This window comes from Melanostigma gelatinosum (assembly GCF_949748355.1).
Source record: "Melanostigma gelatinosum genome assembly, chromosome: 9".
NCBI lineage: Eukaryota > Metazoa > Chordata > Actinopteri > Perciformes > Zoarcidae > Melanostigma > Melanostigma gelatinosum.
The window spans coordinates 22,155,798-22,167,807 of record NC_136642.1 but is presented as its reverse complement, the minus strand read 5'-3'; the positions used below and the strand labels follow the sequence as shown (position 1 = coordinate 22,167,807).

The 12,010-nt window shown below is 48.7% G+C and overlaps 1 protein-coding gene across 1 annotated transcript in view; it reads right to left on the bottom strand.

The window, feature by feature from the left end:
- Nucleotides 1–12,010, bottom strand: part of zfpm2a (zinc finger protein, FOG family member 2a) — a 111,422-nt gene that overhangs the window by 2,792 nt on the left and 96,620 nt on the right. Inside the window, exons 6-7 of the mRNA XM_079275107.1 lie at nt 1,041–1,247; nt 170–397 (exon numbers count right to left, since the gene is read on the bottom strand). Of these exons, the coding sequence (XP_079131233.1) occupies nt 170–397; nt 1,041–1,247 (435 nt within the window). The remainder of the gene's footprint in view (nt 1–169; nt 398–1,040; nt 1,248–12,010) is intronic.

Here is a 12,010-nt window from a genome sequence, read left to right as displayed (position 1 = left end):
TCTGTCCCTGTGTCTTGTTTCTAAAACACTCTTTCTTTTAACAATGAATTGAAAGTAGCCATCATCAAGAACAGTGATATATAAAAACAACAACAATGTTTTCAATCTGATGTGTTTATAATCTCGTCTTTTTTGCACAAACTCTTTCATGCGTGACGCTGCCGCTCACCACTGTGTGAGGTGCTCAGGTGCATTTCCAGGGCCCTGGCTCCAGAGAAGCTCTTGCTGCACTGCGGGAGGGGGCACATGCTGGCCGTCTGATGGGGGCCGTTGTCGTTTTCATCCACCGCCGTCTCTGGCTCCCGCAGCCGCCCGCTGCAGTAGTACATCAGATGGGCCTGCAGGTTCCTCTCGCTCCGAAACCAGATTCCACACGCCTTGCAAGGGAAGATGTCCTCTGGAGGGACACGGGGAAAAAAAGGGGACAAAGGGGACACGATCTCAGGATGTATCCGGCACTTTCACATTCATGCACAAAGATAAAGAGCCTGCACGCATGCATGCACGCACCCACGCATATACTCCTCCTCCTCCTCCACTCGTACAGCTCTGACTCTCAAAGCCCGTGTTAAAAGGCTTTTCCCACCAAATCCTCCGCTGCTGCGTATCGCGGCGCTGCTACCACTCGGTTGGTGCCCTTTCTCAAGGGCAAACAAGAACACTGGACCATCTGCTTACAGAAGCCTCCCTGTCCAGCTGAACCCAGATAGCCCTCGCTGAGTAAACAAACACACTATTTGCATGAGGCCTGTATTTTGCAATTAACACGTTCGTGCGGGCCTCTGTGTGTTTATGTGAACCCAAAAGTTGAAGGTGGATGGCTCTTATCTCCAGTGCAGAGACTCATCTGGGTTAATCTACGCCCGGCGGAGACGACGCTCCTTGTTAAGCAGGTGACTGAGTGCAGGCAGCGGACTCGTGTGTGTGTGTGTGTGTGTGAGAGAGAGACGGAAGGGGAGATGGAACAAGAGCGTGCACGCGCGTCTAAACAAAGGCCCGTCTGGTTCCAGCTCCCCGCGCTCCCGTTCACGGACACTTACTGTTGACGATGGCGGTGGGCAGGATGGACGCCATGGCGGCCTGCTGCGGCAGGAGCTGGATGCTGTCCAGCAGCCTGGCTGGGTACATGCCCTCGCTCAGAGACATGTGGTTCACCGCCTGCAGACGCGAGTCAAAGTCCACGGCGAACGCCACCAGCTCCTCGCCCTCCATCATGTTCTTGGTGGTGGTGCACCACAGTTGGCCACCTGGACAAAGCAGAGAGACGATTGAATGCTTGCTGCGAGGGAAGAAAAACAACAAAACAAGAAGCTTCTGCTGCATGTACACGAGTCGTGCTGGACTTGAATGTCAGGGCGTGATGCAAGTTAAGAACTCATACTTGTGCTCGCCTTGGGTGGCGTGCACAACATCTCGACAACTCAGCGTTTTTAATGGCATGTTGCATAACAGTGAAATGGTGTTTGTGGTCGTCACAACATTGGAAAAAATGGCAGCACCGCGTCTTTCCAAAATCAGTGCCCACCTGTTGCTCTGGATACTCATGAGGGCTGTGTTTGATGTAGCTCCAGGAAAAGGTCTGAAGACGGAGGAACTGTTTCTGGAAAGACACTTAAATGTCAAGGCTATGGGCACTGCGCATGAAACCCCATTCACCTCCACTGATTTGGCGCGTCGGCGGAAATCTCATAGACTGATATCTAAAAACCCACGCAGAGGTGAATGAGAAAATCTGTTTTTGGCAAAATTGGGTGGGCGAACCCTTTAAAAGGTCATTTCTGTCTTTCTACTGTCACTCAAACGTCTCCTCCAGCAGCGAGGCAAACCTCAGCCGGGTAAACTGTAGCCTAGAAGACTGAGACAGGTCCTTCACATTATTAGATTGTTGTGTTTTGGGATTAAGCATTCCTCTGAAATCTTCTGAACATATTCATTAAGTCAGAGAAAGGGGGGGGGGGAGAGGAAGCGGGAGGGAAGAGAGAGTGAAGGTTTTAGCTTAGATAATATTTATCTCGGCACATGACAGGCTTTTCAGCCGCACTTCATTTTCCATTGAAGAGATTAAAGTTTTTAATGTGACTATTTACAGAAATCTGGCCGGGGAGATAACAACAAACCATGATACGCTCCTGCTAAATGGCAGAATTAGGACATTGTTTCTGAGGAAAGCCGGACAATTAATTAAAGCGCCGCTGTTGGCTCTCAAAGATGTGCAAACATGGCGACGGAGTGTCAGGCTGAGAGGGGACATGTGATTTTGAGCCCCGGCTGATGTGGAATAAAGAGAGTCCTGAGGAGAGAGGTGTGAAGGCAGGAGGGGGGGGGGGGCTAGAGCCCCGCCACACACACACACACACGGAACGCTGATTACTCATGTTTAAAACCATCTTGCAGACGCAGAGAAGGTTCTCCAGTGCAGCTCTGCATGACAACAATCAGCCACCAGGACTTCACACCATTACGACATGCTTTATGTGTAAATCATAGGTTCTCGTCGTGGGTTTGCCCCATTATTTTAATTCCAAATTGAATATTACAGATTTCACATCGCTGTTTTGATTAAAACCTCCCGAGCCCCTTCCTATCTGCCGGTGAAGTGCTGGAAATTAGACTAGCACAAACGTGTCAAAGGAGTGAAATAGTATTAAAATATGCTATCTTTCAAAGTCCCATTTGTGTGCAGGCTTGCTTCCTGTGTGTGTGTGTGTGTGTGTGTGTGTGCCAGCGTGTGCATGTCAGCGCCGCTTTAAAGAGCAGCGCCTATCTGTCGGCCAATCTGCTGTGACGAGACGCACACTTCAGGCCGCTCCACTTCATCGTTTTGATTCTGTCATACCACACACTGCCTGGAGAGGCCCTTTGAATTTTTATCTCCTAATTAAAATAACAAAACTCCCCTCCACTGTCTGCCCAAGTTACCATCAAGGTAGATACAAGCTGCCAGCGACAATGGCGGGGAACATATCGCAGCCGCAGCCACAAAAAGTTTCTCGCCTCCGAATGGATCTCTTAGTTCACAGGCGCTCAGCTTACAAAGAGAACGATGAACTCGGCCCGCTCACGCTCCGATACAAATCACTGTGTTTTGTTTGGATCAATCCAAATCAAAGATGCTGTACTCTTCCCCCTCAGCCCAAATGAAGCCGATTAAATGTTTTTACTGCGTTTTCTTTCCCTTTTTTCTCCGGCGGAATATGCACTCTGATTGCATCCCTTCAGCCAAGAGTGCTGCGGATCCATCTGTTGTGTGCGAGGAATGCTGGAAGTGAGTTTTTAGGACTGCGTGTCCCAGTTTTACCGAGCCACACAAAAACACTGAGGCAGCACTTGTTACAGTCACCCAACCAAGACGAGCTACTGAGATACATGTGCTCCGGCTGCAGGATTATGGTTTGAAACTACACCTTACACCAAAATGTGTGATTGTGCAGCCGCAACATCTGCACATTTGCACACTATCAACTGCAATCAAAGTGCCTGCAGTGCATGCATCATGCACATAAGAAGATGCAAGGCATAGAGAACCGCGGGCAACAGACGAAAGGAAGTACATATGTTCCACGAAGGAGCTCAACGGAGAGATTGGTCATAGCTGTTTCCCTCTGCCAGCCCTTCTTCAAGACAGGTGATTTAAATCACAGAAACGCAGGTGAGCCACCGATGACAATGGCGGTGAAAGAGTTGAGCCGGGATGGGGTCAAGAGTTGGAGCGAAAGGACCGGGAAAAAAAACCCCGTCGAGTGGCGGAACTGGGGGAAAGGCCGGGGGGGAAAAGTGCAGCCTGCGATTTGCACTTGTTTGCCTGCTAACTGTCTGCAGTGAGCTGCCTTTGTGCAGTGGCCAATGCAGTTGGAACGACGGCTATTGTCTGAATCCTCCTGCAGAGCACCTGATAAAAGAATAAAGAACTATGACATATTCTAAAAACAATGGAGGAATTAAAGGGAGACAATAGGCCAGCTGCCTCATTAAAACAATCAAAAAACGGCATCCTGTACGTAGTCCAGATAATTAAAAAAGCACTGCTTCCTGCAGTCTCTCAACAGCATATCCAGCAGCTCACCGAGGCCCTGAGACTGCGGCTCTGCTGGCTAAATGCCCTCTCCTCCTCTCCTCCCCTTTGATTAACGCTTCATTTGAACGCGCAGTTGAAGATGAACATATGAGGGAATTCATGAAACAAAAAATTATAATGCAGACCCCCTTTTCTCCCTTCTATAAGCACTTATAAACTAATCAAATGTCTCAGGATGAATCGCAGGGACTCGGGGGGCCGCGTGTCGCCTCCCTTTCGCCTAAAGCCCCGAGAGATTTCAAAGTGCAGGCATCACAGGGCATTTTTTAATTTCCTCACTTTAAATGACTTTATAAGAAAACGGATGTGTACAGTATCTGTGTATGTATGGGGGGAGGGGGGGGGGCAAGGAGAATAGAGCATGAGATACTTGGGCAGGAATCATTTTTATTTTACTTGTTGGCTCCCTGCAAACCGTGCTGCCGACCACCGTATCTTAATGAAACCCGCAAACAAATCTCTCACGCCTCGCGCAAAAAAGCGGACAACAAAGCAGGCAAAAAAATTATACAAATAAATAAATAACAGAAGGGGCCCGGATAATTAAACTGGCCTGAAGACAGGTATTCAAAAATGTTGGTGTGTAAACAGCAGAACTCTTTAATAGTTGAGCTGTAAAATGCGTAGTTAAGCACATCAGCACTTGCCTCTCCCATCTGTCCAAACACATTACCCATGCAGAAGCCATTACTGCGCCCGAGTATACGGTCCCCACTGCACCGCAGCCACATATCACAGGGAGGGGCTCAATGGGGCTTCTGGGGCCCATTGGCACCCAGGGGTCACGTGCCTCAAAGCACCACGGGGCACTTAGAGAAACAGGAGAAGAAGTGCCACTTTATGCATTTTTAAAACAGCAAAAGTTTCAAATCTACATCTAATTTCTCTTTGTCAAGCTCGGTGCGGATTTATTTATTTATTTTTTCTTGTGCTCCTTTAAGTTGTCGTCTCAGTCTGTTGGCCCCCTCGCGCTAACTGCTGGTCTTAATTGCGAAGCGAGGCTGGTGGCGCCTGAAGCCACAGAGAGGGTTGTAATTAAAGACCTCTCTACTCCTCTTGTCTTCTCATCAGCTCCCCAAACTCCTCGCGGTCAAACGGGAACAAGCTTCCATCGCACCTGCGCATATCAAGTAGCTGCGTCGGCGCCCTTGTTAACCATTGCGTTATTTATTTCATTTATTTTTTTTTAACCTGAGCTTTATCACTTCCCGGTCAACTTCCCTCGGATCTTGTTTGTGCCACAAACCGCGGATGAACAATATAGATCCTGCGCCCTGACTGGCAGCACACAGGTGAGCGCTAAACAAGGCCTCCTCGCGAACGCAGGTAAATATTTGGACCGTTTCACACACACATTAGGGTGACTCATGGCTGTCAAGGGAGGGAGGGAGGGAGGGAGAGAGAGAGGGAGAGAGAGAGGGAGAGAGAGGGGAACATCATTCACGGGGTCAAACAAGCTTACTATTGTTGACGGTACACTAAACTAGAATTAGCTGACTCTACTATTATTTCACCAAGGCACTGACACAGATTGACTCTCCCCCCCTCACCCCCTTTCCATCTCTCTTCCCTCCCTCCTTCCTCTCCTGCGGTGTCCCGGCCACCAGGAGGCGCTCTTCTCTTGCTCAACCCGCGGCGCGGTGGATGCGTGTTTTTGTTGCTGTGATGATGCAGAGGCGCCTCAGACACGCAGAGCAGCGTGTAGGCGCCAGACTGTGCGTCCCAGCAGGTAGGAGCTACACAGCGTCCTCTCTCATGACCAATGTATTGGGATAAAAAAGGCATTCTTCTGACTTCATGTTGATCTTTGCGTTGAGTAAGCTTGAATGTGGGACTAAAATCTATGATTTATTTTTCTATTTTTATGTTTAATAATATTGTGTCTGTTATAGATTCATTACTGTAATGGCAGTGATAAAGCATACCAGAAAGTTTATTTTTTTTTATTTACAAATCATTTTTAGTATCATTATTATTTAGTATCATTATTATCTTTTTACATAATTAAAAATTTCTAAATTTTTTAAATTGCAGCAGAAAAAAAATCCCAGAGGACTAAATACATATTTCAGTAAATATGTGTTTACAGAGCCCTGACTCGCCTTGTCTTGCCTGACCCCCCCCCCCCCCCCACACACACACACACACACAAAAAGAAGAAGAAAAAGCAGCCAGATTCATCCTTCCTTCTGCACTGCAGCGTCCACACAAATTTTTAGCATCAAGTGTTTTTTTGTGGTTTTCGTTTGCAGATATAGTCGGCAACCGAGAGCTCGTGGATGGCCTCGAGCGAATGGCACGCGGGTCAAAATCCACAAAAAAAGAAAGAAAAATGAAGTCCTCCCAGGGGAGCCTGCGCGCACGCCGCTCCCCTCTCCGGTATACATTCACAGGCAACAAAGACATTAAAAGCAGCGCGGCACCGAACAATGTCATTCAGCGCACATTCATGAACTGTTTGAAGACACGGAGTACTGCAGTGATTCAGCGAATGTTTTGCTGGGGTTAAAAAAGAAAAAAAGAAAAATTAAAAACATTTCACTTTGAAATGAAAAAGAACGGAGTCTCCGTCTAGTCTCTGGAGACGCTTGTTCGACACAGTGAGAACGACACTGGCAGGAGGATGTTTGCCTGGTAATGGTGTTGTAATCATTTTGAGAGAGAGAGAGGGAGTGAAAGAAAAAAAAACTCCAGATGTGAATTAGCAGCTATATTAGAGTGCTATGTTGCAATGTTTTCAATTGATACAAATGTGTTCATATTTAATGGAGGGAAATGTAAAACTCCAAGCATCACCCGTTTGAATCAGATTTTTAAAGAAACTATTTTAAGATGCTCAAAAATAAATAAATCTTTCTGACATTTTATCCCAAAAAACAAAACCCCCTCTGTCAGAAATGCAGGGCTATCGAGGATAATTCGCCCTTCCTCTATTGCAGGTAACACGTGTGAGTTCTGCGCTGTCACTCTGAGACAATAACAGCCCCAAATTGCTCCAGCACAAAGCTGCCCCCCCTCATTAGCTGCCACACACAGTCGGCTCCTCCCTGTTCCACGGCAGAGTGGAGTCGACTCTGATGGCTCCTCTTCCCGCTCCACACCGCTTTATTCTTTATTTGGACAGGTTCGTCCCACTGAGCGCTCCATTAGCCGTCCCCCTCCGCGGGTAGCGCTGCCTGTGTGGGGCCGGTCGACATGTGTTTACTGCGGGTCCCCCGCTGCGGCGGCAGGCTGGTCGAGGGCCCCGTCCTGACCGAGCCCTGCTAATGGGACCAGAAGACCCCATCGTGACAGGGCGCCGCTGTGTCGCTGTCCCCCCCCCCCCCTCCTCCAGCTGCGGCCCCGTGGCCCCTGTCCCCTCTACCCATCATGCCTCGGCGGGAGCAGGTGAACGGCGGAGGGCCAACGCCAGTGAGCTCAGTTTGTCCTGGGAGAGTGGCGCGCCATCGCCACGCGCCTCAGTGGTTCCTCCAACATGGCTCCGGCCCCACGCCACATGGGCCAGGCTTGCCGGTCTGTGTGCGTTTTTAAGTGTGTGTGTGTGGGGGGGGGGGTTGTATGGTGGATGCTGGATGCCAGCCCTAATGCAAATCCTTGCCGTTTAAAACAAAAAAAAAAATGTGAGCCTCTCTCCTCCACTGTCTCTCCTCTTTTGGAAAGGTCTATTTTGGCTTTCTGGTGCTGGCAGTTATTTTCTTCCTCTCCAGAAGGACAGACAGCCAGGGAGATGCACCTGTCATCCATTTTGAAATTCAACATTATTGATCTGAGGAAGAGAATGTATGAAGTGTCTTTTTCCCTTCATGAACGCTCGTTGATTGGCGCCTTAAAAACACACACATTTCTCTTTTGCAAAGTGCAGCTGTGGCTCATTGCAGGCGCGCTAATGTGGTGCTCACAGCACAGCAATGCACACACACACACAGACACAGACACCAGTCAACGGTGCAACATCCCAGCATGCCCTCTGTCTCTGCACCCCTGTAATTCTACATATTGCTTAAAGTATGCGCTAATTAAATTTTCTGTCGGTTTGCGAGGGAAATAAATAATCGGCAGCTAAAAGGCCTAATTGCGTTTGTCACATTGTGTCCCGGTGGCTGGTGCGTCGGGAGCACAGCCGCTGCCCTTGCTCATTGCCATTCTGTCGTCCTGGCAAGCCCCCGCGCTGCCCCAGGTATCACCACGCGGCCATCTGGAGCCGACATCTGTCTCTCTATTGATCACAAGGGTTTAGCACTTGATCAAACAGACTGCGACAGGAAATTGCTCTTTTCCCCACAGAAAAGGCCAATCGCCTGCGTGAGGGTAATAGAGTGGAACTGAGTTGCCGCGGTGGGCAGGCGGGCCGCGGGCACAGCCAGCCAGCCAGCCAGGCAGGCAGGCAGGCAGGCAGGCAGGCAGGCAGCGGCAGCGGCAGCGTCAGCCGCTGTGGAGGTGGCCCCGGGATGGCACAAGCGCTAAATCCCACCACCATGTTACCAAACACCGCTACGGTCCACTAAGGTCACAAATTACAATTTACAATCATCCGCTTCCCCACTGCGAGCACATCGCTGAGAACCTGTGTGTGTGTGTGTGTGTGCAGGAGATGAGACCGTCACTTCTGATTAAAAAAAAACAAACAAAAAAAACAACAACATTTGAAGAGCAGAATATATCTTTCAAGTCATTCAGGCAGACGTCTAATGGAACAGCTGTCTGAAACTGTTAGAAAAAAGAGCTGGATGCGAGTGAAATATGCTACATGATCAGTCCAGATGGTGGGAAATTTATGTGTTTCTTCTGAAAGAAAAATTTAAAAATGGTGAGCATTAACACCAAGGCTGCGTTCAGATATTTGAGAAGGCCTTTCTGTTGGTTTTCATGACAATTAAAATACACCACAGGGAGGGGAGGGGGGGGGGGGGGGGGGGTTCTAGCAGTGTACAAAGCTTTCAAATAAAATAAACAATGTGTTTAATATGTGACCGAGCACTCGTTCAACAGTGGGGAGATCCCTGCAGTTGTCTGTTTTTCCTCCCTGGTGGAGTTCAGCACGCCGTTAGCGCCCGAGGTGAGCAGCTCCTGAATGTGTGCTACAGCGCGTTAGTGTGAGGCTGCGGTCCACATCTAAAATAGTGGTTCCTCCCGGCTCGGGCATGCTTTCCAGGCACTCGCTGGTAACACCATGTTTAGCAAGCATGGACAATTTGATACTGAAGGTGACATTTATTCAGCATTGTCGCAAAAAAAATATATTTAATTGTTCCTGCAGAGAGCGAGATATGTTTTCCCCTTGCCTACAGTGCCGGGGTTGTCCTCTGGAATATGATGCAAATTTGGGATTGAAGCAACTAATTCCTTCCTTGCCTGTACACCCCCTCCCCCCCCTCCATTCCCCCTCCCTCAATCCTCCGCCAGCCTCCATCCTCCCCAGACGCGAGGATTCTGATTAATCGTGTGACCGCCCCTCCGCTTTGCATTTTACACAATCTCGCGGCGCCACGGTGAGATGTGTGAGGTGTTTCGCCACTTTTGGCAAGCTGAAAAGATGTAGCCCAAGGAAGAACAAGTCGAAAGTATGAGGGTGGGGAGGGGCGGGTGGGGGAGAAAAAAAAATATGACCAGGGGATGTGATAAAAAATTATCAGCCAGTGTGTTTTCCTGTTTGGTTTTAATCTACATTTAATTAAATTCTTATCTGCTGTGTGCTTATGGCTGCATTTGAATGGCGAGGCTGCATTCATTATGAATGGTAAAATTGAACTCGGTACATTGTGTGTGGCCCAATAAAGAAACAAGACTCTCGCTGCGGTGCATGCGCAAGCTCCGACAGACATGCGGGAAGGAAACAGGAAAGAAAAAAAAACAACAAGTCAATTAAGATCGGTCTTTAAATTACCGCTGTATCAAAACAAGGGGTGGGAGCGGGCTCCATAATGGAATCCTGACGGGGGAGAGGGGGCGCGCCTGACTCTCGTTAATATACATCCCATTTGATGCAGCCAATTGGGTCGGCCTGTGTATGGAACGCACACATGCGCGCTGGATTTACGAGTCTGTCGTGATCGTTCATAATCGAACGGTGCTGGAGGGAAAAAAAGAACTTCAATGAGGTCGAATGGGAAATAAGAAATGTCTGCAGCCGTATAATAAGAGTTCCTTCATAAAGATCCTGGTGGCTTATCGGAATGTTAGAGGTCAACAGCAACGGTCATATAGACAATATGTGTGGGATGCTAAAGAGTTAAATCCAAAGGAGTCGGGGGGGGGGGGGGGGTTGTAATACTATTGACAGAAGACACACAGCTTATAACGGGCGCGCGGCACATCATAAGCTAAGAACAATATCCCATAGGCAGCACCCTGGAAAAGGACCCTGAGCCGATGCTACAAAGTTGGGCCCCGGCAAAATCCCTAAATCTTCCCATTTGCTTATTCCGAGGAGCGTTTGGGGGGGGGGGGGGAGGCTGCCCGTGTTTACAGAGCCTCTCTCATCTCTAGGCCCTGCTCATCCACGGCACTGACACACGGTGTCGACATGATTAGAGGGTCTGCCTGTGCATAGGGCTGTGCGTTGGTGCTTGTGTGTGTGTGGGGAGGGGAGGGGGGGGGGGGGTGAGGATCGGCAGATGAATGACTTTGGTGCATCGTGGAGGGATCACAGCAGATAATCGCTCGCGACTGCTGCGCCCGAGCGCTCAGATCTGGTCTTTAAAATCATGTTTCAGAGTCAAGTCTCTCCAAAGCTGTTTTTTTCTTTTTCTTCTTCTTCTGCTTCTTTTGCTTGCAGGTTATCTCCCGCATTTTATGTTTGCCGTTTAAAATCTTAACGCGACACGAGCAGCGGAAGGAGAGCAAACACGTCCGGTGGAAGTCGGAGGAACCGGAGTGGAAATGTCATTGTTGGGGGTTAAGATTAGCTGAAGCAGGAGCTGAGGAGATGAAACTCCTCTCTGTTCGAGTGGCTTTCGCTCCTCGACAGAAACTTGGGACTGTCGTGGTTTAACCTTGGGAGGCCAGGAGCTCGGAGGGAGAGGGAGAGGGAGAGGGGGGGATAACAGATCTGACCTCTTGCTGAAGCTGACATCATCCAAAGGCGTTCACTCCAACACCAGACAAACAGCGAATCTCCTGAAGCACATTTACACACAGTCCAGCGCTATAAGCTCGCAGACAGTGTGGACACCGGACGACATAAATTCCAATATCATAAATACTGCTATCACCCAAACAGAGGAGCCATAAAGTACTGCTGCCTGTGTCTGGGACTATAAACCTCTGGCGCTACTCATAGGGAAACGAACCACACATGCACGATTTACTGCAGGAGATCCCCCCCCCCTTTGTTTATCTTTTAAATAAGCACACTTTATCACCCTCCTGCATAAGCAAATTGCATGCAATGTGTGTTGTTTTAACATTTGATACGCTGTCCAGGAGATTCATTTCTACCCCCACGAATTCAATTGTCTCCGCAATATCCTGCTGCCATAGGCATCATCAGGCCCCATCACCTGTTCGTTATCACCGGCCGTCCTGTTCGGGAGCTCTTGAAGCGGTGCCATGGCGCTGACTCTCAGCTAACAGCAGGTCTCTGAACTTCTCACGCTTGATGGCGGAGGCTGGGAAATTGCGCTAACAACTAATTAACATCATAAAGAGCGTTTTAAATGGACGGACGACACCTGCAACCTTCATTTGCACACGCCAACGCAGTATTACCTGTGTTTTTTTTCTCTTTCTTCTTCTTTTTCTTTATTTTCGCAGATAACGCGTGCATTTTTTAACACCTTTTTAGAATATTCATTTTTTTCTCGTGGCTGGATTTAGAATTGGCACCACTGCGTGTGTGTGTGTGTATTTTTTATGTGTACCGTAAAAAACTAAATAAAATAAGCCACCAGGCCAAAATAGTAATTGTCAAAACAGAGAGCTGGCAGAATTCCTAAA